The 27,837-nt window shown below is 39.0% G+C and overlaps 1 protein-coding gene across 4 annotated transcripts in view; it reads left to right on the forward strand.

Annotated features, from left to right (window-relative positions):
* Positions 1-27,837, forward strand: part of TEX2 (testis expressed 2) — a 57,562-nt gene that overhangs the window by 1,616 nt on the left and 28,109 nt on the right. For 2 of the 4 annotated variants that reach the window (XM_075770840.1, XM_075770842.1), the window contains exon 2: positions 23,409-25,060. In XM_075770840.1, coding sequence (XP_075626955.1) covers positions 23,435-25,060 — 1,626 coding nt within the window. In that variant the 5' untranslated portion in view covers positions 23,409-23,434. Of the gene's footprint in view, positions 1-217; positions 279-19,338; positions 19,376-23,408; positions 25,061-27,837 lie in introns of those variants that run through there. The other 2 variants (XM_075770841.1, XM_075770843.1) reach the window with 2 other exon arrangements.

A 27,837-nucleotide genomic window follows, 5' to 3' on the forward strand; every position in this document is an offset into this window, starting at 1 on the left:
GAGGTTTGAGGTAGCGTGTCTAAGGCAGGGTTGGGTAAGGCGCTATCTCTCTTGAGCAAAAGACCAAGAAGGTAATTCTGTGTTCAGAGTTGTCTTACACTGGGCTCTCCTGGGGTATGGTATCCCCTGAGAATTGTACCGAGTACTTCTCTCGTAGACTTTGCTTTTGGTCCATGCAAAGAACTTCTTTAAACAACCTATATTGCTTTTATTTCAGAAAAGAAAATCAGTTAATGAAATCCAAAGTGAAAACTTGAAGAAGGACATAGCCCAATAAAGTACATATATTAATTTCATACTTCTTCTTGCATGAAAACAACACTTAGTGGTTTCAAGTATCAATAGCAAGTGCTTAGTTGTTTGTAACTAAAGAACTTCTAAGACCTCTGTATTACAAAGTAAAGAATGTGGAGCAGGAAACCTAGGCAGAATGTATAATGCCAGTAATTTCCCTGTTGTGGTAGAGTGTAAACAAAGTAATGGGAGATAGGGAAGCTTACCTAGTAAACAAAAGGATAATGTAACTGAAATAAAATTAAAATAATGTAGATAGAGGACTGAAGATGCATTGTTGTATTCAAACAGCTTCTTAGTTGATAGATTTGGGGATTGTGCTGCTCTAACCTCACCTTTCTGTGTGAAGTCAACCAAATCCATTAGGTGAAATCAGAAGACTTGTCTTTTAGCATGTCTGAAGGCCACCAACCTTACATTGTGTGAGTGTGCAGGTGACCAGTCACAAGCATGGCAGCAAACGGATGTAAGGCTATGTTTCATGTTCCCTTGTCCTGTTCTCTGGGTTCTGTCAAGGACTGAGCTTTAGCCTGTTATGGCCCACGAGATGAGTTAATTGTGGTGCTGAGTGCACAGAGTGTAGCTGATACCTGCCCAGGAGCTGAAGAAAAGTTAAGCTTGTTTATTAGGATAAATTGTAGGTTTCAAAAGAATGAAGATGGGGGTCAGTAAATTCTGGTCTTAAACACAGTCTTGGAGCTTGGAAAAGTCCCTTGAATCTCTGGATTTTTGTTCTTTTCCTTTGGTAAGTGAGAAATTGTACTATCAGATGTCCACAGTAAGTAGTAGCATTAATTTGGTGTGCTCTAAAACACTTATCCTTGAAAAAAGGCATCATGTTCTAGAAACCCTTACTGCCCTAAATGAAACAATAAGATGGCAATGTATGTTGGAAAATAAGAGCATAGTGTAGGCTTAGAGATTAGAGAAATAAAGATAAGAATTAATATCGTGAGCCTTCATGAGTGTGTACTTGGTATTAGAAGAGATGTATTGAGAGCAGAAAACAACTCTGGACATGCATAAGGATGCCCCATGTGCCCAATAAAGGGGATGAGCAATAACTTTTCTTACTCTAGGTAAAGTAGACGCTAGAAAGAATGTGTTGTGATTTCAAGGGGGAGGTTGGTAGAATAGTGAAATACTGGGAGAACAATACCATGTGTCAGGACTGCTGAAGAATGCAGCCCTTGAGGGGCAAATGAGGGAGTTAAGTGAGGCAGTGTTGGCTTTGTGCCCACTAGATAGTGAGAGACCTGTTCAAAGAAAAGCCTCCATACAAAGTTGTCTAAACTTTGATTTACTGTCTTGCATTGATGACCCAAGATCTCTTGACGGTCAGAACGAGATTTGCAATGCTGCATGCAACTTGCCTTATTCTTGGTGTCCTTTCCTTGATATAAGGCTAGAAGTTGGCCCTGTTTTGAGCAAGAGGTTGGACCAGACCAGCTCCAGAGGTCTCTTTCAACATAACTGTTGTAGAGTCACAACAGAATTTATAGAGGAGAAATGACAAACATAAAAGTAACTTCCAAGCTACTTGTAGGGCAACATATTTGTCAGATTTTAAAATTCCAGGTAATAAGCAAATAAGTTGTTTATTGTATTTTAAACTTTCACTTATGTTTCAGGGGAAAACAACTTACTTGCACTGGCATGTGACATCTGGGAACCCTGTTCATCAAACACGTTTAATTTTCCAGGGTGCTGTACAATGATTGGAAAAGATGCTCTGTTCTCTAAAGAGCTTATATTTCAAGAGACCACAGATCACTAAATGAAGGAAACAGTGAGACCATAAGAACAGGCAATGATTTCAGCGCATTAGCAATACAATTATTAAGCTTTTTGAAGACATCATGACAAAGAAGAGACTTAAAAGAGAATTTGATGGAGAACAGTTTAGTAGCTTTATTGATTTTTATTAGACTTGCTTTCTGCAGTCTAATTCTCTTCTCTACTACTTCTTGTGTGCAGAAAAAACTTTTATTCCAAATGCCTTTTTTATTATTTTTTTTTTTCAGCTATTTTAACCATGTCAATTTAGCCTTCTAAAAGTCAGGAAGAGAAGGATTGTTCCTACTGAGTGGTCTCTTCTTTCTTGCCCTGTGACAACATCTGCAGCACTTATAGCTATAGCTCATAGCTTTGTATAGCTCACCCATGTTTTGTTAAGAAAACACAGTTTGCAGTTTTATATGAAAATGACCACATTCACAATGTGATGTAGTGCAAAAGAAGTCTTCATATGAAGAAAGTAGTACTTTTGTGAACTAATTCTGTTGAAGTATGTTGTTCGTAAGATAGTGTTAGCCTTCATTATGTATGTGTGGGGCGTTGACACAGGTGTCTGTAGGTATCTAGTCAAACATCCCATCTGGATTTACAGAAACCATATTAATCAGCTCTTCAAGAGGAGTATGTATTCAGTAAAGAAAGGTCTGGCATGGGCTTTTAGTTTTGATTTTTAGTAGTGTACTTTGAAGACAGAAAATGCTATGTGTTCTGTGTACCAGATATGTGCTTTCTGCTATACTACACTGTTAAAACAGGATATTTAATTGCCTTAGTTCCATCTTCAACTCCCTTTTGGTTTATGATAGAGATTTGTCAGTATGCCACATGTAAGTCCTTTAATGCTGGTGTTTAGGAGAATGACTTGCTCAGTGTAGCGAGAGAAAGGACTATAGCAAACTGATAAAGTAACTGGGATGGTGCATCTTCATAGTTCTCAAACCATCCTGACGTGAAGGCATGGACATCTTGTGCTATTTCTTCCTTGTGGAAGGCTAGGTCCGTGTTCTGTGAAATAAGCAGACAATTGTATACGCTGTGGAATTAAGCATTAGTGTTGAGGGAAGGAAGGGATATGAAGGAGAGGAGGAGACATGAGATTAAAAAATAATTGTTCAACTAGGTTAGGCAGGAATATTTTTTTTTTCAAAGAGATCCTCTGGAGAACTCTTCTGAGACTGGACTGGTGGGAAACAATGTACAAACTCCAGATCTACCAGGCTTCTTCATGCTTGGGATCTTTTCATTGATGTCTCTTGCTGTCTCAGATACGGTATTTCCTGTCTGGATGTGCTTCACTATTTCTAAGTGTTTTCTATTGTTGCTTCTTGCCTCTATTGTGCAGGTCTGTAGGGGAGGCAGCATCTTCGTTAGGCCTGCTGGGAAAGGACATGGAATACAGAAACAGGATTGTATTTGCAAAATCTTTCTCTTATTGCAGACTGGAATGGAAACTGCAAATTTGAAGATATGTGCAATCTAGGAACAATTTTTCTAAATTCAGCTGAGTAACACAATCATAGATAGCTTGGGGAAAAGGAGTATTTAACGTACAGGGAGCAAAGGTAAAACTGCAAAGTACAGTGTGGTCTCTCCCTCAGAAATCTCTCTCTACTGTAAGAGCAAGATGTAAGGCCTTCAGGGGCACTACAGTGAATAGTGAAAGCTTTAGGTTTATCAGTTAGTATTCCCCGTTCTGTGTTTCTTCTTTCAATGTACTGATGCATGTTGTTATGGTATGTATAAAACTGTTGTTGGTTGCTGATTTAAAAAAAAAAAAAAAAAGTACCACTTGTTTCATTACTGTAGAAGATTGTGGTAAATGATCCACAAAGGAAAGGGTTTGGGGTTTTTTTTGGTACTACAAGTGGTTGAATTCAGCTTCTTTTCGGGATATGTGGGACAGAATCCCAATTGTTGTGTCATAAAAATATATGACCTGCTGTTCTTGTCAGAATTGTGAATTATCTGTTGTTGGACAGTTTAACTTTTGTTAAGCTTGTGTTAATGTGGCAAGCCCAGAAGTTTGAAGGCAGAAAGTTAATAATTATTGGTCAAGATCTCATTCCTGCCTAAGACAGCAAAACGTGAAGACTGTATATTGGCCAGGAACATTCAACTTCACCCAACAGTCCCAGCCTCTGTGCGCCTGTTCACTCAGCAGCATTGCAAGGACTGAGATTTAACCACCCTGAGAGTTAGCACTTAAGTATTGTCGTCTTCAGAAGAACTGGAAGTGAATGGAGTTGCTTGGATGTGGGCCAAGCTATGCATAGTGTAGGTCTGAAAGTACCTGCTTACTTGGCAAATTAAATGTTAAGTCTTTTAAGGTAGTGTTTAGGTTCTCTCACACAAGTCCTTTACTGGAGTAATTTTGCACCGTAGGATGCCTTATGCTAACTTAGTTTCATGAGTTTTGAGTATGCTCACAGAGCAAAATCCCCTCTCTTTGGTAAGTGTCGTAACAATATGCCCGATGTAGTGTAAGACTTACAGTTCTGTAATGCAGCTATTGCCTATATTGTTGTTCCTGTGCTATCTGCCTTCTCTGTAGTTTCTTGCTGTGGAGAAGGCTGTTACAGTAATGAATTATTTTTGATCCCCAGGGCTACAGATGTGTTCCTTTTAAGACCTGATTAACAGATGCATCGCCATTTCCTTTAATGGAGTCCTTGACGACCAGTATCTCTGGAAAATAAAAAGCAAGTGCCTTAAGTTGAAATTGTTCAATTAAGGCATCTGAGAGGAGTTGCTTAAAAACTTCCTGTGTTAGCCAAGGCCAGTCCTGCTCCTGTTGGAAATCCTTGGAGATAGGAAGCAGAGGAGCAAGTTTTGACAACAGAGTAGGTTAGAGCGGCTGGCATATCTGCAGTGTGCAGTAGTCCCTGTAGGTTTTGCAGGTGTTTTTTCTTCCTGCTTCACCCTCTGTGAGGAGAGGAATTCTAAGGTGTCGGGTTATCTACCAGTCATCTTTATGAAGCTGATTGTTAGTGTCTTTGGAGAGACATGAGCATATAATGGTAAAATTATATTCTGTTATATAATGGTAAAATAATATTCTCTGATCTTGCCTGTCTTGCCTTCCTGGTCCTCAGAATTCCTGGTGCTCTGTTCATTGTCTTTCTCTCCTATTTATTTTAACTCTCCTTTCTGAACAGCAAGGTGTGTTACTCTGCTGTGCAAAGTCCAAATGAATACGTAGCACAGCAGTTAAGTTAGTGTTCTAAAAGACAAGATGACTGATGGACAAAGGATAACAGAAGATCAATAAAACAAAGTAAACAGTGGTGTTTTCCCATAAAGGCCAGGAGGGTAGCACAAATGAATTGTTGTATGAGCTAGGCTTTAATATTCATTAGCTAGTGTCTCTGTGGTTTATAAACTGTTATGCTCTCTGACCCCACTGGTATTGGATGACAGGAACATTGGAGAAAAATGTCCCTTAGTGCTGGTGAATGTATTGCATGTCTTGGACCACTTATCCTGTCAATGCAGGATTATTATTGTGAAGCTGTGAGAAGATAGGATGGTCAAGCTTTAAAAGAGGATCTCTTAAAGAGCATGAAAATGCATATTCAAGAAGTGGGGTGTTCTTCTAAAGGATCTTTTTGAATCCTAAAAATTGCTGTTTTGGCTTTTAGCAGCTTATGAAGAGGGCTGGGAGCTGTAAGAGTCCAGATCTTACTCTGGATTTCATGTGTTTTGTTTAAATTATGCTTCAGTTGTAAAATAGGGCTGCAAAAATATATGCACAAATCAAGCTACTATCTCCTTTGATACTGGGAATTTCAAAGCAGATGACAGAGAATGGAAACGTAAATGCAAACTGTCATGAGCTGCAGTGAAGTTCTGTTCTGAAATTAGAGAGCCGCTAAAATAATTTTGCTACACTGGAAGTCAGGATTAAGACTGAGGAAATAGAAGTGTCTGCTTTATGAGCCCAGTCATGCTCAAAGAATAAGGCTTCTTTGAGAGGAAGGGAGATAGTCATACTCACACACTTGTGATTGTGGTGGCTTGATTAGGAAATATTGCTTAACATGTGATACTGAAAGGAGACAGTGAAAGTTGTCATCTAGGTTTGGTGCTCTCTGTCTCTTGGCTTGTAATTTCAGTATGTTGTGTTACCTTCTACTCTGAAGCTTCTGAGTATCGAGAACCTGCCCGCACGGGGCTGGCCAGGTTTCTGAAGGCATCCTCTAGCTGAGGCCGGGAACGATAATCTCACAACAGCTGCAGAATTCCCACAGCATTCCCATACCCCCTGCTCCCTGCCCACTGCTCACCTCCCACCTCTTGTTCCTGTCTCCCTGCCCCAAAGTAGCCAGTGCAAGGTGAGGATCTCTGCTCTGGGTGCCTTCCAAGCTGGGAATTTCCATTCTGCTTGCTTAATACATATCTTGTTGTTTCTGTTGCCCAGAGGGCCTTCACTTTCTTTCCTAATACTCTTGTGTAATGTTTGGGGTTGAACGCACAAATAAATGTATTTTGGTGGTAAATGAAAGTGATCCATGTGTTCCTTCTCTTGTTTGTAACTGCTGTGAAGTTTGATAAAGCTTATCTTTGTATGACTTTCTCAGTAGCAGTTTTTTCTGTCTAATCGCTTTCACACTTCTTCCTTTTCAACTTGACTTGAAGTATTAAACAAAGGAATCGGAAGAAGGGGGAAGAACTAAGGGAGAGATAATCCTGAATGTCTGTCAACTCAAAAATGTGCTAGTTAATAAAGGCTTTGCCTGATCTTCAATAAACCTTCTGAGCAAATGCGTGACAACTTTACAAAAGTATTTTTATGAAGAAAAAAAAAAAAGCCACTATTTATCTGTTGATTTGGTGAGTAACAAGAGATGTGGATGGAGAAAGGACCAGCTGTCTATGTGAACTATCTCCTCTTTTGTGATTCCAGTTAGCATACTCGAGTTTTCCAAGATGCCTTAACACTGTCTAGAGGTTACAGGCAAGCTGAGGATCTGTGCCTAACAGTTGTAGAAAACTCTTTGAGTGTCTGAAAAGATTCATTTAGAGGTGTGATGTATTTAAGAACATAAATATTTGGTTGTGTGGATCTCCGTTTCTTTTGTCATGCAGCTTTGAGATGTGAATTGGTTAATTTTTCTGTTCAATACTCAGAAAGATCTTTGCTTTTCTGATGAGTTGGGACAACTCTTCCGTTTCTCTTTTATTGACTAGATTTTAGAAATTCTAGCTAGATATTTATTATTCTTTCTATCAAGCTAAAGCTTCAGAATTTAGATGATAAAAATGAGTAAATCACTGTGCAGCACCATGAGTGTTGTTTTAGTACTTTACTTTCCCAGTATACATTTTTGTAAAATCTGCTTCTTGCGTCCAGATGCCCGAAGTGGTCTGTTTACCAGTGAAAACTGCTATGGGATGACTGTCCTGCAAATTTCTTTCTAGTCCCAAAATGGGTAGGTGTAAACAGGGCCTTTTCAGGCAGCCTCCTCCTCCAATACCCCGAGCCAAATAAATGGTGACTTGTGTGATCTGTTCAGATCTCAGACTATTAAAGAAGGCATTGTCTGCCATGATCACACTTCTGACTCCTTCATGGAGTTCAGGAGAACTTCTGAGGGGTCGTGGAGGCTGTTCCATGGTTTACTGGAGAGGAGTTTGTCTTGCGGTGTCATGATGAATGTGAGTTGAAAAGATTTCTATCCCACGTCTAGATTTCCACTTGTACTGTGTTTTTTCAGTTTCCCCAAAAAAGCAACCAATCTTGTCTCTAAAGCCTTAATTATGTGTATCGTGGCAGAGACAGTTCCTTGGGGATGGGTGCAGCTTCCTCATGCTTCAGTCATTGCTGTTTTGTTGCCTTGTCCTGGAAGAGAGCTGCAGCTGCCACCCATGCTTGGCTTCTCTGGCTTGACCCCTCTCAGTAATTAAAAGCCTTGCTTAAACAGCCACACCCCTGAGGTATGGGGATGTATGAGGAAGAGAGTATGTATGTACTCACAAACTTACTAACAGTGTATGTAACTTAGAGCTTGTATAGCTGATTGACTCTAATAAACAAGTGCATGGTGGATTTATTAAGCATGTATATAAGAACATTGCCATATGCCTGAAATTAGAATTGCCTGCATAATACTGTAATTGAACTAGGCAGGATATGGCTCAAAGACACTTATTTCCCTTTGCCCTTTTGAATCCATCTGGTGGCTCTTGCTGTTCTTTTATCTCCCAGCAAATCAAGACCTTAAAATTGACGACCTAAAATTCATTTCCTTGAAGCTACTTTAACGACACTTCTCTTTTTTTGCCTGTGTGTGCACAAAATGTAACCCACATACAGTGGAGTGCATTTGTTCTTACCTATTAGATCAAGTAGTTGAGACTATAAACATTATTTCTGTCTGCAATAGTAAAAACTTTTACAGTGCTGAAGGGATTTGCTGGACAAAGGTAACACTGACAATACCTGGTTCTTGAATAGCAAATATTATAGGATGACAAAGGGAACATTTTAGCTCTTTTTTACAGGGAAGTAACTGCAAAGGAGAATGATGGTTGAGAGCTTGCATGAATACTACTTGAATTTAAAGTAGAACTAGAGTTCGTCTTAAAAATTTATTAAAAATTTTTTTTGACGCTCTCTTCATATTGCACTACGAAGTCAGCAGACACCTGGGATTTGGGGTATGTATTGCTGCAAGGCATCCCCTTTCTGACCTTTTAATTTTCAGCCTGTGGGGTTGTCAGATGGGATTCCTGGAGACTACTACATTGAATAATGTTTGCAAAAGTGAGATCTGCCTGCGTGTTTTACAGCTCCATATGTAGCTGATCAGAATTTAGTATGTGCATCTCTGAAATAAAGAGGCTGAAGGAATAATTTCATTTACAGATGTTGTCCCGTCATCCTAGTCTACCTGAGGTCTACTTTCCACTAAGATAAGGACCTGTGCCTGTGTCTGCATGCTATATGAGTGAATTATACCACCTAGAAACAACTAATTGCTTTCTGAGCTGAGAGAGAATGGGTAATGGCTGGCTGTGTTGCTTCCTGCATTATTGATCTTTGGAAACTGCTTTTCACCAGCGGCAGTGAGAACACTTTTCAAGGAGTGTTGAAAACTTTAGAAAACTGTTAACTAAAACATTATAGAGATTTTTTTTTTTTTAAATTTATGACCTGCTTCACACAGTGAAAGACTGTGTTGAGGTAGACCCATGCTGCAGGGGAAAAAAAAAACCAAACCACTATTTGTGTTCTTCCCAATCTCACTTTATTTTTTTGAGAGTATTCACATGACAAATTATCTTTCTAGGTGGGTTAACAGCCCACATTTTGAGAGAGAAAAACAGACTATGAAGAATCCTCTCATATTCTTGTTACTTAGGGATGTGAACAAAATGGTTTTAAGGTGTGTAAGGATCTTACTTTGTGTCATCGCAGCATACTGATTTTCTTTTTCCTCGTGAGAAATATGGTGTCTTCATATCTATTTTTCTGTAAAATGACCCTGTTAATTCAGATTGCTAGCATAGTTGTTTTTCTTCCATGTATCTACCTGCAATAGTTTCTTAGCAATTAGGATTAAAAAAATATGTTGTGGGAGGTTCTCATCATTTTCTGACTCAGTTGATCTCAGTAAGAGTCAAGCCTGTAAAGCAGCTGTTATGGTCAGGCAATCTGTAATTGACCTATCATATGTTGCAATTAAAATGTATCCAGCTTTTAGAAACAGGAGTTACCTCAAATGCTCTTGGGAAACAAATAAAAAAAAACAAAACAAAAAAACCACCAGAAAGCTTTAATATATTAGAACTGATGCATTAACTATTGCTCTCTTCTGTGTTTAATGCAAGAAATGGAGAGGAATGCAAATCGAGCTAGCGGCTTTGGGTTTAGTATCCTGGTTTTGGCAGGGACCTCTTTCATGTTCTGGACAGCAGAGTCCAGGGAAAGTTCTTGTCAACATCTGTCCATTAATAAGTTTACACCTTGAAATGTTTAGAGTTATAAATACTATGTGAGAAACAAGAAAATAGCTGTTTAAATGAGAGCGCACATGCAGATGCTTTTGCCACGTACTTCTACTTCTTTTGCCTTAATACTTTTGTGGATTTTGTAAAATATTTGAATGTACTGTAATAGAATGAGCAGGAATTTTCTGGTTGCTTCAACCCTGTGCACTTGAGTGGTTTTTTTTTTTTTGGTTTCTGTCTCTTAGTCCAGTATTTTTAATCATAAAATGCTTTAATGACTCTTGAATGCAAAATTAATCTTTGAGAGACTATGCTGAAATGTATATGACATATAAAAGATTTTTGACAAGCTGGAAAAAACCCAAGACCCCTTATGTCTTGATAGTTGGAAAGCTGGGAAAGTCTGGGTTGTCTGGCCTAATGTTTTTAATTGAGCCTCACTTAATATCTTTGCTTATCGAGGTTTGACGGTGTTTCTGTTTTGTGTGTTTGGTTTTGTGGTTTGTTTGTTTTTTTTTTTTTAAATAAGCAAAAAGTTTCTCTTTAGCATGGGAAAAATTCAGGATGAGGTTTCTTCTGAGTTGACTTTGCATTTACTTAACATTCTATGGATCCTTCTATGAATTAGAAGTTAAAAGAATTTAAAGCATAGAAGCTGTTGTTAGTAGTTTGATTTCTGCATACTTGTTGCTAGAATGAGATGGGTTTCTGATTTTCTTTAACTTGGTTCTTAATGTTAGCTATTGCCATTTTAAGAAGTGAGTGACTATGTATGATCTTATTTGCTCAAAGTGCTATGTGAACACTACTCTTCAGTGAGGTGAGTTAAAGCCAAATTTTTCTCACCCTCCTAATAATATTGAAGCTCAAAATAACTTGATTACCCGCTCAGAGCTTTTGGAGAAGTCTCGAAATCTAGTCCATAAGCCATTTCTTTCCAAAATCAGATCACGAAGAGCTTTTTTGTTCATGTGGTGCTGATTTATGCTTCTTGCCTTTGCAGTTTCTGGGTAGCATGAGAGGCTGGTAGTACCTTTCTCCATTAATTTTGCATGGAATCCAGTGACAGGCAAGACCGCTCAGTGAATGACATAGAGCTATTGGCAAGACTGTCTCTCTTAAGTGTTGGGAACAATATTTTTACGAAATCTTGCAGAACAGTCTGACTTTTTGGTTGAATTACTTTTGAATTACTCTTGTCCCACCATTTCTCAAACTTGATTGCCACTCTGAAAAGACTTGCACATTATGAAGTCCTAGTTATTGACCTTTTCCTAAGCTTTCTTGTCCTTTGGACCCACTGGGGACTATGCTTTCAAAAACTTCTGAGAAATCCTGTTCGGTTCTATCTGGAATACATTTTCTGCATTTATCAAAGATGCTTTTTTGCCTTCCTTAGGTAGAAGAGATGCAAGGAAGTAAGCAAAGGTAATCAGCAAGCCCTCTAACAGTAGTTCCCTGTGTTAATAGTTGTAGCTTGCTATGTATCTCTGGGTGCGTTATGTTAATTAACTTTCATGTGTTAAGTACAACTACCTTTCTAGTTAAGTATGAATACTTTTTTTATTTGTATTAAATGTAGATGTAGGCCGCCTCCTTCCCACAGACAATTTAAGCTTTCTGAAAGTAGCCTTGCTTTGATTAGTTTTTGGTTTGTTTTGTTGCCAACTGCCTGGGGATCCAAAAGTTGAAAAAGTACCACCAGAGCTGGAGGATGAGAAAGATCAGAAACCAGATAATCCTTGGATAATGACTGCGTTGTGCCTGGGGCATGCCAAGGTCCTAGGCATGTGAAGTCATCTACATTTCTGTGGGGAGTTCTGTATTACTTGCACTTCACAGAGGCTAGAGTGGTTGCAAAGGCAACAGCAATGACCTAGCTGTATTAGAAGAGCTGGAAACAATGAACGGCTTCTGGCTGACGTTACCTTCGTAAGATAACCCAACAGACAGTGTGAGTAACCTTCTATAGATGGCAACATAGGCAGTTCTTTTAGCTGAAACGTATTGAGCCATCCATTCCAAGAGGCATGGAAAGGCACATTGACAGGTGCGTGGCAATGCAGGATGGCAAAAAGTCCTGCTCACACTTGTATACATGAAGGTGTGAGGACTTTGCTGGTAGAGAAAAGAGCTCACTGAGTGTGTGCAAAGATACTCCGCTTGTTTGAGTTGGTCTGTGAGAGATTGAGTGGAACGATTCCCCCCACCTACCCCCTTGTGACTTTTTCCTGCTCTGCCATTGTGACTTTCTGGAACATGTGGCATCACTGGTCCATCATGGCTCTGTAGCTCTTATTAGAGTTACTACCTTACTGCTTAGGGATGTGTGCTTGGCCCAAACCTAAATACTTTTAAGTATTAAATGCTTTAGTCCTGTTTAACTAAACCAGAGGATACCCCTTTCTCCAATTTTGAAAGCATCCCTGAGAAATAAAGAAACCATGATTGTGTACTATGTTTTGTCCTGTCAAGTAAAAAAGCCTTAAAGCGCTAGTTCTGCCTTACATGCAGAACGTGAAATTAAAATGAAGATTGGACACATGAAGTAAAAGATTGATGAACCATTAAAAATCTACTGAAAGAAATATTGCTTTAGCTATGAGGTATGGTTTGTAAATCTGTAGATTCCATTCCTTTTTCTAATGATCTTTCATAACTACATTTTACATGGGAACCTAGAGTTTGAGTTAGTAATTGGTGCTGCTTATCTATGTATCTGTGTTTAGCTTCATGTGGACAAGCATATTGATTTTAAATATATTTTCTGCTGTTTTCCTATGAAGGTGTATGATGGTTGTTTTAACCTCAGAGTAGCTGTGAATATTGACTGACTTTGTTAGTGAAATGAACGTAAATGTAAAAAAAGCCCTTGAAAGCTCACTTGTTACCGGTAGGAAGTTTTACCTATTGATATGCATTTGAATTGTTTGGAAAAATGAGCTGTAATACAACTCTGATAAGCCCTTTTTAATTTAGGATTCAAGGCAGCTTATTTTACTTCATTTTGGAAACATGCTTTTCTGTAAGTCACTCAGTCAAAATTTCCCCTAAAGATTTTTATAGTGACCTTTAATTTAATCAGTGATGCGAACAGCATTTTCAACTGTGGACTAATCTGCAGAGGTTTTAGATAATCTTTCATCAGATTAATGAGGAGTTGATTTTTTTCCTTTCTTTCCACTGAGATAAGAGAGAGTGAGTTACAATGCTGCATAGTTTTATATTCTACCTCACCATTTACCATCCCGATAGGTTGTAATTTTTTATGCATAAGCTTTTGCTGGTTTATTTCTGTAATAATAAAACATTTTCTGTTGAGATGCAGAACTTCTGCAGCACCAGCAAATCCTGATTTAGTCTCTCCTCCCTTTTAGAAGAGAACAAATGCAGCAGTTATATATTTATTGCTCAGAATTGCTAACAGACCAGTGGGGTTTTTTTTTTTTTTTTTAAACTCTCCTTTGGCTTGTTAGGGTGACTCTGACAAGAGTGCTTCAGCTAGGTAGCATAGCAGTTGTTTTAGAAGAGGAAAGTGGAAGAAGGTGGCTTTAGGCTGTCACAGAAGTTTGCCCCTCTCTGTGAGTATGCTCTGTTTTTAATGCATTTAATTCTAAAACCCTTACTGCAGGAGTTTCAGATCTAGGTCTGTAAACCTTTGTTTTTCTGGGGCATTTCTCTTCTTTCTTATGACCAAAAATATTTTTTTTTTTAAGATTAATTTTGATGCCAGCAACCAGTTACCTGGAAAAATAAGTATTTGAAGGTACTTTTTAAAGACAGCAATATATGATATGTGAAATGACTAAATCTCCAACACCTATGATGGAGGAGGAGAGGGGAGATTTGTTTGTAGTTTTGTTATTATTTTGTTTTGCTGTGTTGAGAGAATTAGGGAACTAGTAAAAGATCCCTTTGAACTGTTAAATGCTGAGTGTTTTGGAAGGAAAAGATGCTACTTGTTCCTTGCAATTATGAATGATAACGAAACAAGAATAAAGTAGTTTGTAGGAAGAGAACACATGAATGGAGAAAGTATAATGTGCTAAAATTTTTATTTATTCTCATTGTGCCAACTGGGAGTAAACATTCTTTAATAAAATTACTCTGGTGCAGTTTGAATCTAATGGAAAGAGCAGAGGAATATGTTATTTAAAATGTGTATGTATTCTTAAAAAAAAAAAAAAAAAGAAGAAATCATAGTTTGAGTTGACCGTATGGTAAAAGCAACTTTTTGCTATTACAACAGTTCTTTTCACAGTGTTTTACTAATACGTATAATACTCAGAGTACTGAGGAGCTTCACCAGTAGTACTGCAGTTGGTTGGGAAACAAACATTAGTAGAGGTGTTGAAACTGAGCTCTTGAAGAGTTGCACGTTAAGACCCCGTTTCTGGGCTCAGCTTCTAGCTGACATTACCAGTACTCACTCCATACCTCTTCCAGCTTCTCCTTTGAATTTCAGAGAAGCAGTTCTGTTGCAAAATAAAATTTGACCTACAGCGATTGAAAAGCGCTACACTGATACGATGGCAAAGCAGCGACCTCTGTCTAGGCGTACCATCGGGTCTGTGAGCTGCAGAAGTCCTCCTTGCCTCAGTGTTGACAGGCTTCAGCTCGCAGCTCTGGCAGCTTGGTAGTGCTGTGCTAACTACCAGGGACGTGTTTTGCTAGCTAGTTTTCCGTCTCACACTTTAGCAGATTTGCTGCTGCCCTGTTCTTACTCTAGTGGCGATGCGTGTTGCTTCATTGGAATCGAGTCCTTTTGGAGCCATGGCTTCCTTGTGAACCCTGCAGAGCACAGGCATCGTTGTGTGAACTTGGCCTTTGGGTTACAGGCCAGAGGGACAGGAGCCTGTCCTGCAGCTGTGAGTCGTTCTCTTTGCAGAAAGCGCCTAACGCTTCTGTATGTCTGTATGTTCTTGTTTTTAAAAGAAAAAATGTCACAATTTGTAGCAAAATGAAGTGACTCTACCCACTGTTTACTGTTCTTCTGTGAGTTATTACATGTTTTATTTTGAACATTGATTGAACTTCTTTTATTTCTTATGTTAGGGGAAACACTCAATTTCTTAAAAATACCACTTCAGTCTTCAGAAAAGCATTAAACAGGAAGAAGTTAAATTTTTAACTGCTTACCTTTTTGTGTTTGTCAAAATTAAACTGTAGTGCAGCTTTATGAAGTTTTTGGTGTAAGTGATGTGTCATGGAAGGAGAATAGGAAAGAATAATGATTAATCGTTCATCGGTGAAGGCAGAGAAACTAATGTGGTAGATGACCTTTCTTAGGTCTTTGGGGAAAATGTTAATATAGAATAGACTCACTTAGCTAACATGAAACAATTTTTATTTGATTATTTTTGAAGCATTGTAAATACAAGCTTGTATTAAGGATCTTATTAGCAGTGCCTGTCTTAAAAAAAAAAAAAAAATCCAGTAATTTTGAAGATTCCTTATTTGCCATTGCAATTGTACTTGACCTCTCTGTCCTAGACTTCAGTAAACATCCCCTCTAATTTGTCTCTTTGATAGGTTTATAGTTTTCATTAAAAGTGTCATCTGATTGGCAATACTTTAAAATCTTGCTTAGGATCTTTCATTTAAGTATCCTAAGTGTACCTAAAGGCTGGTTATTTAACTTGGTTTATTCTTACCTTAAAAACATTTGCACAAAAATAAAATATTTTTTTAAAAAATGAGGCTCAGAAAGAACTCCTGATGGAGTTGTTTTAGCTGTTAACCAGCTTAGTTGTGATAACCTGGTTGACCTCCGTTAGAGGTACGTGCTGTGGAGGGTCTGTATGTGTATATTATAGTACATAGTGGGTGGCATCATCTATTTTGGCTGTGATCCTACTATTGACTTCTGTTGAACACATTGGACTACATTGTTTTAATAGTACTTGATGCTGACAAAAATCTTCATTTCTGTGCTTAGATTTAAAACAGGTTTTATTGAGTTTTTTGTTCCTCCCCCCCCCCCCGTATGTAAAATCCAGTTGTGTGAGCTTGAAAGATGAAGCAAAACTTCCTTCTTACTCCTGTTGGAAAGTGAGATTCGAGGTAGTATCTTCAGGCTGGGTAACTAGATCTCTAACACAAGATTTCATGGGGCGATTGTGTGATGGTAATTGCCAACACTTTCTATGTAGTTCTTTTAAAAGTAATGACTAGTGCATGTAAAAAGAATAATGGTGTTAACCATGGAATACATTAACATTAATTTGTTGTAATTAGAGATTTGAGTGGAGGTAGGAAAGGTTGTTGAAATTTTGGGTTTTCTATCCTTTTTTGTCTTTTATAAATCTGCTGAATGAGATTAAATTTACATGGCAGATAATGTCCCAGTAGGTGTGATGTCTGCTTCAGTGAGATCATTCTGGGCTAAATGGGAATTGGCTTTCGAGACTACTTCTGTGGCAAAAGAGTGGTAACAGATTATTGGAGATGTAAACTTCTGACAATTTAAAACGTTGCTTAAATAAAGATTGTAACAGATAAAGGATCACTAGGACTGTGCTTTGTTTTGGAGGACCTGAAATGAAGACTTCTAGCTCTTAACAGAAGGAATTCTGCCTGATGCCGAGAGCTTGGTTATTTATTTTAAATAAGTTTAAAGAATAGCAACAGTCCTCCCTCTGTATCCCTCAGTGTTGGAAGGAAGATACTGGCTCAGTCTCTAGTAAATCAACTGGAACCTGTAATTTCTGAGAGCAAGTACGAATTTCAGATCACATTGGCTTGTGCAGGTATTCCCAAATGGGGAAACACTTAATGTGCTGCTTGCCTAGTTTGGGAAGAGTGGCTTAATGCATGAGGGTGGTCCTGTCTATGTTAATGTAAGATCTGTAGCTCTTCTGTTATACCACGTAGATGTGGTAAAGATAGTCTAAAACAAATACATTACTTCTTCCTACCAAATGGAGTATAGATTTAGAATATGAATCATACGTCTGTCTTCAATCTGCACTTGGAAATGACCATCAAGTAACCCAAAACAGTGAGTCCCATTAGTCCTAAAGAAGTACTTTTTTTCCCCCAGTCTAGGTGATGGCAGTTTGCCAAAGCAAAAGGGGCCTGTTGAAAGAGTGATGGCACAGAAGGATTATTGGGAAAGCAGAGGCGTAACCAGTTAAAAACATCTTTCCCTTTCAACAGTGATGGCAATCTGCATGAAGTCAAATTGTGGCATTATCAATAATCAAATTAGTGGCTTCCTGAATAGCATTTAGGGCTTGTTCTTCTGATGCAACTGATGGATACAGGGGAAAGTATTAAAATGCATTTTAATAACCTGTAAGACTTTTCCTTTACTTGGCAGGAAAGGAATTTCTACTTTGTGGAAAACACTTTTTTTTTTTTCTGGTCTGTGTAGTAGTAATGAGTAGGAAAAATACTCTGGGAAGTTTTGAACCTTGCTGCAGATTTTTATGAAAGCATTTTACTAATACAGCATACCCTTTCCCACTTACGTAGATGTTGCATTAAGTAATAGCAATGTGATTGGAATAGCTGGCTGTTGCAATGTGTGTGAATTTAGTTACCCAATCTGTCCTGTTTCTCCAGCTGAACGATTACGAAAAGCATTGAAATGCTCTATCCCTTACTTAATTGGTAAATGTGGCTAAGTTGAACTGTGTATCGGTGGATAAAACAGGCATGGTGTGTGCAACTTTGACCTGTTCTTTTAAGTTAGTTCCTAGTTTGCTGCATTGTGCATTGGTTGAATCACTTTCTGAACTGTTAATGTGGAAATAATTGCTTTGCCTTATCTATGAAGTTGATAGTATAGTTGTCTAAAGTGGGCATTTCAGCGTCTTTTAAGTATGAATGCTTACAGAAGAGAGTTTGCTTTTGCTGATGTAAATATAACTTTAACTCACATGAGCTCTGAAAGTGTGTGCAAGCAGAAGTCAATCTCAACGTGTTCTTGAGAACTGGATATTGGTTTGTATGTGCAGGCTTTAAAATTATAAAACTTCCAAAAGGCTAAAGGTACTCAACTGGGGACTAAAATATGAGGAAATAAAGTTCCACTACCATAGCCAGAAGTCATATAAGAGCAAAAATATTACAAGAACTTTCTTCCTTTGAGTTCTCTTCTTCCTGCACTGTGGATTGACCTTTTCTGTGGTTTGCTGGAAAAGCTGTAGCTTTAAATGTTTGCCTTGAGCCGAGTGGCTTCTGCTTTCCAGATTGTTGATCTCTTTGTTAGAGAGCAGAATGGACACAAGCAGACAACACATTCTGGATATCTCATGCCAAATGGTCAATATGCAATAGTTAAACAAGCTGTTTCAACACCTGGTAGCACCATGAAGATCCTTCCCTCCCCAGTTTCTGAAAAATCAATGTGGTTTTATGAAGAATAAGCTTGATTTCTTCATTCCGAAACACTTCTCATCTGGTAAATGAGAGGATGATTTCTATGTCCTCTCTGTGTAAAGCAGACTTCTGCTGGTGTGCTGTTTTTTCTCAGTGCTGTGAAGTAGGTGGTTTCTGGAGATGAGCTGAAGAAGGATGGGGGGTGTTTGTCTGCTGCGGGGAAAGGGCAGAGAGTTTGCCAGTTCTGGAGAAGGCTGTTCGTGCTGTTGGGCAAAAGCACAGGCTGCTTGGGTGCTTGGCTATTTTTATAAACACTCCCCATTAGTCATTTTTCCTGTAGGTAAGAGCACATGTCACTGTAGTGACACTCCTAAAAGGTGTCATTGCCTAACTTGACCCAGTGCTGCCTGACATCTGGTCTCTCCCTGGGTGTCCCTGTTCGTCAGCAGGTGCGTCACGGCGTGCCGGAGACGTGTTGTCATCGGGGCAGAAACGCATCCTCAGCTCCTGCACTCGCTCTGCTGGCTCGTCATGCAGTAGGAAAGGGCTTGGCAAGAAAGAGTTTCTGTTCCAGGCAGCGTGTGTGCACTGTTCGCCTGGCTTGCTGTTTCCCGTTGTTTTAAAAGCAATGCCTGTAGGTGAGGATTATAAACTGCTGGTATGTGGGTGATGAAGGTGCAGTGCCTTAACATAAGAGGTGGAAGTGGCAGTAGTTGGTTGGCAGCTCTCTCATTCCACCCTGCAAAAGCATCTGAAGTTCAAACCTTTGGGGGAAAGGAATTATTTTCCGAGCAGCCTGTTTCCCTTGCAGGTAAAAGTTCATGTTTTGAATCATTTGAAGCCTGAGGATCTGAGATTATTATTTAGGCCTGCCTCCCACATAAATAAAGCCAATGTCTTACATCTTCAGAATCAACAACAACAACAAAATCCCTAAAGAGGCAGCCAGAGAAGGTGAGGACAGTGTGGCTTTCAAAAGAAGGATCAATGAAAACATACATTTCTGCAAGTATTGATGTAATCTGCAAATGATCAATTTGGAATTATGCCCCTTCAAATGGGGGGCAGGCTGGGAACACCAGGTCTTCAAACAGCTGGGGGAGAAGGTGAGGAATAGGAAAAAGGGGGAGCAACGAGTGAGGAAAACATAGCTGGAAATCAGCAAGAAGTGAATCTGTTAGAATGATTTAAGGGATAAAAGCATATGGTTCAAGAACTTTATGAAATATCTTTGTTATCAAAACGGAACACCTAGTGGAAGAGCTGTCAGTGGTAGCAGTGGAAGAAGTCAGGGATGTTATTGTTGTATTTGCTGTGGAAAAGCTTCTCAACTTCCACTCTGGAAAAAACCTCCAAATCCCTCACAATAAAAAAAGAGAAATTATGCTTGGGAATGGATTGGAAACATGGGCCTGCCCAGAGCAGGGGAAAATCTTTCCTATCCTGTGTTTGTGGGGGGGGAATTTCCCTCAGTAGGATATCTGGTGTGTTAAGAGGGGTTAGAGTTGTTAAAAGCTTGGAATGATGTAGAGAGCATGCTACTGTTGTAATCCCAATTGATATTCAGAATGCCTGTAATGAAATATCTGACGTTGGCTATAACACAACAAATATCTGATATTGGCTGTCTTAAGTAAATAGCATTACAATATTTCCCCTGTATTGTACACTGTTTTTTATGTACCAATTTTTTGAAAATTTGATGCAAGATACAGCTTTGGACAGCTGTGCTTGGCAAAAGCATGAAGTGCCTTGTAGCAAAACTGGCTTATAAACAAGGTTGATTTAGAAAGTTCCAGCAAGATCAAAGAAGGCTAAAAATGATTATTTGCCCAAATAGAAATGGTTGTTCCTGGAAACCAGTCCCCTCAACTGAAATACCACTTGGACCAGATGTTGAGGGTATTGGATACTACAGAGTTATCTTGTAAGTCGTGGGCTGAGGATGCCAAAGTGCAAGCAGTTGGATTATGTTAATGTTCTGCTGCTGCCCTGTTGATAGTGCTGATTTAAGAATGTGCTTTCATAAAACATAATTCATGGTATAGTAGCATGTTTAAGGGTAGGCAAATATTTGCTAATCAAGACTTCCCTTTCTTTCTATGTTAACTAGTTAATCATGATGTAAAAATTCTTGCTTGTTCCATAAGCAGTTAAATCTTTTTTCAGTATGTTTGGTGTGTGCAAGTAAACTTCATCTGTTTCAGGTAATTAGCACTGCATTAGCACGACATGGCAACTGGTGTTTAAACACAAGGTAATTAATTGTGCAGTGTAAACACAGTGTGCTAAAGAGCTAACCAAAACCATGAATTTCTAGCTGATCAAAAATAACACATTAGAAATGTTATTTGGGGGTGGGCAGAGTAGTTAATATTTTTCTGCTGTGTTGCTAGATTATCGATGCACGGTTGCTGCCAAATGGGCAGAAGAGAAAGGGTCAGTTGTTTCAGGCTAATGGCAACAGCATCGTCTGCAAGTGCAGCTCTTGTGTGGTGGGTTTTTTTAGTTTATTTTTGGTTTTTTCCTTCCTTAGTGTATAGTGGTGTAATTGCTCAATGACCTGGTAGGTGTGTATGGTTTTTTGTTCTTTCAAATTTTGGTTTGCTAGTCTTGCAATGTTACAACTGGCACAAAATGTTAGACATGTTTGATAGCTGATGGTCCAGCACCAGGGAAGTGGAAGTTGAGTTGGATACATATCTTATCCAGTAGTAGTCTTTTTTTCCCTCCCCAAAATAAATTTGGGTATATTTGTCTAAACAATTGGGAAATTTGCAATTTGAACTCTGTGAAATAGAGCTGTGTCCATAGGAAGCATGGATTCTGCATGTTGCTGGTTCCCAAGTATGCTAATCCAACAGGGAGATGAAAGACCAAGTTTCTTACCAACTGTAACAGTCACCAAGTTATATACACGTATAACTGATAAAGGCAGTTTGTCAGAAAAATGGTTAGTGTCAAGTGAAAGTGTGACTTAGGTTCTGGAAGCTGCTTATGGTTCTTTGAACCCAAACTGGCTCCCTGATACATGCAGCAGAACTGGGACTGAATACTGAAATTAAAATTTCTGGAGGCTTTGCATGAAGCAGGATAATAATCAGGTTGTCCTTCTGTACAACCTGATTGGGAAGCACACAAATGCTAGGAGAAGAAAGGAATAAACTAGTCAACAATGTGGGAGCCATAAAATGGGCAACTATAGTGCGTAGGAAGTTGTGGACAGATATTCATGTCTGTTCCAACATTACTGGATGAGCTGGGTAGCAAAGGTCTGCTATTTTTAAATTTTTAACCCAGATCATTTTACTGACAGGTTAAAAAATGTTTGTATGAACGGGTCTGTTAGCAAGTATAAAGGGCTACAACCTTTAGTAGGAAGCTGGTGACAAACAGGTGGCACTGGCTTGCTGTATAATACAATCTGATACCACACCTGTTTGTGAAGTGCACATTTCTTCACCACCACATAATCATTCTTCTGTACTGCTCTTCAAACGTCAGCAAAGGCCTCTCATTAATTCAGCTTGACAGTTTGATTACAGCATTTTAACAGCTTCTGAAAAATAATTCAGTTACTGAAGTGGTAAACTTGCTGTCTTGACGATGAAGATAAAGTGCTGCCTCACAGCTGGAAAGGCAGAGCTAATCTTGTAATTCCTGATCCATCTTTGTGTATGGTCACCAGTGCCTTGGTTTAAATGTGTGATATTTCCTCTTCATGTAAATATATGCTAAGTCCATTTTTATGGGTCAATAAAATGCTTGAAATAACACGTGGATATAATCGATGTAAAAAGCAGGTGTGTTAGTGTATCTATCCTGCACCGAACTGATCAGAGATCAGTGTTTCCAAAAAGTACTGTTGCTATATCGGAGAGAACAGTTGCTCTATTAAAGTGTCCTTACACATTCTTACAGCAAAGCTGCTAGCAGTAATAAATTCTTTGGGTATATATGTTATCTGAGGTAGATCTCAAATGTGGCTGTATCTGCTTAAGTCTGACTCATGTCTTTTTGACAACAGTTACTTTGATAACTGTCTGTTATTGAAGCGTCTGGAGCTACTTCATCTTGCTGTACTGTGGTTCTGCTAAAATACATTTCTAAAGGGTGTCTAGTTCTGGAATTCAGGAGGATATTAAAATTAAGTTCTGTCCAGTTGTGCTGTTTTGCCTGCAACTATTGGACTATTGTTTGTCCTGATCATTTGTCCATAGCTTGCAAAGCCTGGAAAGACAAAGACTATGTGAGGACTTTTACATACTTCTGACCTTGCTTTGAGTTTCAAACTTTGCTTTATTTAAAAAGGGGGGGGGAACCCCCAAAAACATGAGTTACTGTATGTAGAAGGAACTGAGAGTTAGGAGTGGAGAATTTCAATGTGCTGGCACGGGATGGGGTTTCTGGAACTCAGAAGTGCTTCTAGTGGGGAAAACAGGAAGGTGGCACATCAGAGATGAACTGTAAGTTCAGAACACAAGAAGTGCTGTGCTGTTAAAATTACCTTAAAAATATTGCCATTTTGTGCTGTGTGGAGACATGTTATCTAGCGAACAGTAACCTAGATCTGTAATTTTGAGCGTGTGTATCTTCTGTTTGTTGTTGTTGGATTTTTTTTCTTACCTAAAATTGTGTCAGATTTTTCCTTCAAGATCATCTGAGAGGTCTGGTAATGTTCTCCATTCCTATCCATGATTGCCAATTGTCCTGAACACGTTTTTTCCCTTGTCCTCCTTTGAATCTGTTCTTGCATTCAATGATACTAAAAATGAGGTAGTTACGCCCTTTACACCTGCTTATTAACTAAAATATAGATATGCTTTAGTCAATGAAATAAGTCTACAATCAATTTCTGTAGTAGGAGTCCATAATTTGACTAGACACTTTAAATCCACTGAGATAAAGGGTGTCCAGTGTTTTAATCTTCAACTGACTGGCCTGTTGCCTATAACCCATCTCTTATGTTTGGCTTAATGCTTGAAAATAAGGATGTTTGAGGGAAAAAATGCATTTAACATAGTATTACATTTTCTTCACAGACTCTGACACATCTCTGGGACCTGCAATGACAAGTCAGAACAGTAGCCATGCAGAGAAAACTGGTGAAATGTCCTCAAAGCAGTCAGCGCCAAAAGTGCAGGTCCAACGATCTGTCTCTCGAGAAACCATCACTATTCATTTCTCTGCATTTGGGAAGGAGGAAGAAGAGGAGGAAGAGGAGTTTAAGGAATTTCTTGATGAGGAACTAGATGACCAAAGCATTGTAACAGCACTTGAAGCCAAGGAAGACCTCTGCTTTGAGCATACCGGCCATGATTTTTCTGGTCCAGCTACCTCGCTTAATGTGGCCAACTCTGCATCACTACTGTCCTCATCACCTGCAGTTCTGCCAACTGCAGAGACTGTAAAGCTGTTGGATTCTCCTTCCATGTCCCAAGTATTCAGTGCAGTGCCACTAGTCCTGTCTCCATCACACTCATGTCATACAGTTAGCGTATCAGGTGCATCACCACCTGTGGAACAGAAATCCAGCCTGTCATCTTCCCCGTCCTCATCCCCATCCAGATCAGTTGTTTGCTCTAGTGGATCATCCACAGTTTCTAGTTCAAAGCCTTTTAAGGGTTTAGTTAAGTCCCTTTCAACAGATGTGGAACCAAAAGAACCCACCCCACCGATGCGACATAGACAGCTAATGAAAACCTTAGTGAAATCTCTGTCTACAGACACTTCCAAACAAGAATCTGAAGCTGTGTCTTACAGGCCACCTGACTCAAAACTGAACTTGCATCTGTTCAAACAGTTCACTCAACCTCGAGCTACAGGTGGCGATTCTAAAACTGCCCCCTCATCTCCGTTAACATCTCCCTCTGACGCTCGTTGCTTTTTTAAAGTACCTGAAATGGAGGCTAAAATTGAAGATACTAAAAGACGCCTTTCTGAAGTAATCTATGAGCCTTTTCAGCTGCTCAGTAAAATAATGGGTGATGAAAGTAGTAGCCACAGGCCCAAAGCCTTATCTTCAAGTGCTTCAGAACTCTCAAACCTTTCCAGTTTGAATGGCCATTTGGAAAGCAATAACAACTACAGCATTAAGGAAGAAGAATGTGATTCTGAAGGGGACTTCTATGGAAGCAACTCTAATTTGAGTAAGAACGATCAGGCAAAAGTGGCTGAGGAACGTGTGAAAGAGACAGAGACCAAAATCTCTCAGTCTGCAAGCACAAAGGACGTGAGTTCGAAAACTTCACTCGTACTTGAAAAATGTTCATTGTCTGCACTAGCAAGCAGAGAGGATGAGGAGTTTTGTGAACTATATTCTGAAGACTTTTCCTTGCTAGAGGATGAAAGCAAAAATGATAAACCCACGGAAACTTTGCTTGATCCAGAGATGACTGAGGAAAATGGTATTATGCTCAGTAGTGAAGATGAAAATAATCCATATGTGCAACAGCCTAAAATACCAGTGAAAACTTTATACTTCTTTACACTGTTAGTCTACGCTTATTTTATTATCCCTCTCCCTGGCTACTTAAGTGGACTCTTACTTGGAATGGCCCTTGGATTTATGACAGCTGTCTGTGTGATTTGGCTTCTTACTCCACGTACTCATGAATATCTCAAACTGCATAAAAGTATGAAAAAACAATGGAATACAGGAGCTCTAGACATCAAAGAACCTGAAATACTGAAGGTGAGGTCATGGTATGCTGGGCATGTGTGTGTGCATGTGTTGTTTTGGATGGAAGCAGTAAACTAGACTTATTCTGAAGGTGTAAATTAACTGAATTATCTCTGTTTGTAAATAGAGTATTGTTTTAGGGTCAGGTGGCTTTGGCAAGGGCCCAAATGATTTAGTATCCAAGAATACATAAGACTTCAGTGTCTGTAAGGATTAGTAGAAAACCAGAATTGCTTCAAAAGTAAAAGGGCAAATGGTTTTGCTGATGGATTTGAAATGATCCAGCTGAACTAGTGAGAGCAAGTAGTGTCAGAGTTTGGCGTGTAAAATAACACTTGTGCTTGAAGCTGTGTCTTGGGAGATGCATTTTGTTTCTGAGGTATTTTGCTGTCTAGGCAGCAATTTGTCTGTCTTGTCTGTTCATCTAAGCAGATTCACACGCATTGTGTTCGAGTAAAGCACAGATAGTTGGAGAGCATATGGATTCTCCTCAAACATTAGCTAATTAGAATGGGAGGAGGAGTGAGTGATGAAAGGGGTGTACTCATCAGTTATGATGTCTGTGTTTCTGCGTGCTGATATCTTAAATATTGTAGTGTATAATATGGATTACAGTTCAGTAAAACATGTCTGAGAGCTGGGTTTTAAATGAAGCTCTTAGAAAATTTATCCTCCCTCCTCCTCACCCTTCCCTATCTCCATTTCTGGTTCACAACTGCAAGTGTGTCACTTTATACATCTGGCACATTGCTGTCTGTCCAACTGTGATCCATACAACCACTCAGTTACTTCAGTGCCTTTGTGATTCTTCTTTGTCCCTGTCCTGCCTCTCCTAATCTCCATCTCTGATGAATTAAAATATTTTCCCAGTTGCAGAATTCTGAGCAATAAAGCATCTACCAGTTTCTGATGTGCAACAGAAGCATTTCAGAATTATAGTGATACAACTTTGACTTGATATCACTTGCTTATCAGAGTATTTGTGAATGCTTTCTTGTGTTTGTGTAAATATTAAAGCCATCCTGAGCTTTCTGAAGCTGCATCTCCAGTTGTGTAACAACACAAAGGTTACATGAACTTAAATTACGATGGTATTGGTTATATGCTGTAGAATCTATAGTGTATTGTCAGCTAATCTCATGTATCTTTAGGTAACTGAAAAGTTAGAGAAACGAGGTATAAAAGCCAACTTTTGCTGAATACAGGCAGCAATTGCATGCCCAGCCCTGATGCTACCTTGGTGTTCCCTTTTTTTTTCTTGAATGGTATGAATTGTGGTCTTTATTTGCTGTTGGGAATGCAAATTGAACACTCCTGTCTATCCAATTGATTTACCTGCCGGTTACATGTACAAATCTTGACAAACTTTTCGTTCTGTCCTTGCTAATTGGGTGCTGAGACCCTGCATATGAATTTGCCTTGATACTTGAAAGCTGGTAGAGATCCTAATGTTCATTATTGGCTGGTGTTAAGCTGGCTCTTTGAGATGTTAGGTGTTATTCAGGAACCTTTAAACTGTATTTTAATGCTTTTATCCAGGAGATACATTTTATGAGAATGGCTGTAGGCAACAAAAGAACTGTGCAGAGAAGTCTGTATGAATGTAGATTAATGTTTTATATGACCTGATAAGTATTTCTTCCACTCATTAACATACAAAGTAATTATCCTTAACATGTAAAGCCCTATAAAAGGGGTTTTTAATGCTTCAGGACTTTAAAAACCATCTCAGTGCCCGTATTTTAGTGGAACATAATGTAATACGATTTAGCAAATTGCAAGTTATTATTCCCACCTCGTGCAACTATTTTCTATTTGCACGTGTCAAAAAGAGCACTGACAGTTTAGATCATCTGAAAAATGAGATAAAGACTTAATCTGTAACAAAACTCACATGAATATAGGAAAATCAAACTTGATGCTCTTGCATAAAAAGATGTTCTCTTTAGAACTTGGTCACGTATTCTGGCCTGGACTGTTTTCATGCCATTATGATAAATGCTATGAGTAAGATCCCTTTATGGGGCTCTAGGAGTTGGGATTCTGCCAAACTGCCGTCAAGCTATTTTTGTACAAGTATGTGTGCATTCTCCCCATGTAAATATTGTTTGAGAAGTTTGCATTTCTCTAGCTTCAAGAACTAGTGGAAAATTCCCCTCAGCAATTGCCAAAATACCTGAACATTAATACTGTCTCCCCCAAAATTGTACCTTTGCAGTGTGATAGAATCGAACGCTGTTGTGCTGGTTAGCGTGTGCTTCTGTAGATTTCTGTACATGTTTCACTCAAATGTCTTTGATACTGGAGGGAGAACATCCCCCCCAACCAGAAAATGCACACACAACCCCTCCATCTTCAGTGTATGTTTTCTTACCTTCTTATTCCCTCAGTCTTCAGTTCTCTAGCTTCGTTTTCCCTTTTTTTTTTTCCTCTGCCCACATTTTTTTTTTTCTTATTCTTTAATGCATTAGTCTTTTCTAACTTCCTTATTGGCCATCTCATGTGTGCATTCCATTGTGTTGTGCTGGCTGATACAAAAGGTTTTAAGTAACAGCTAAACCAGAAATGATAAGTTTACTCTTCCCATTAGAAAGAACTTTTATGAGAAGACCATGTTGGCAGTGCCTGCTAGAGAAATGAAGCTTTTTGAGCCACAGCTGTACAGAAACAGGCGGCTTTTTACCAGCATGCTCTTCCTAAATATCACTCAGAGGATTTCATGTTTGATAGTGGCCTCTGGCAGGCAAATGTGTTTGCTGGGTAAGGTGATGGTTACTGCTGCCCACCTT

The sequence above is a fragment of the Balearica regulorum genome, chromosome 18 (genome assembly GCF_011004875.1).
Source record: "Balearica regulorum gibbericeps isolate bBalReg1 chromosome 18, bBalReg1.pri, whole genome shotgun sequence".
Lineage (NCBI taxonomy): Eukaryota > Metazoa > Chordata > Aves > Gruiformes > Gruidae > Balearica > Balearica regulorum.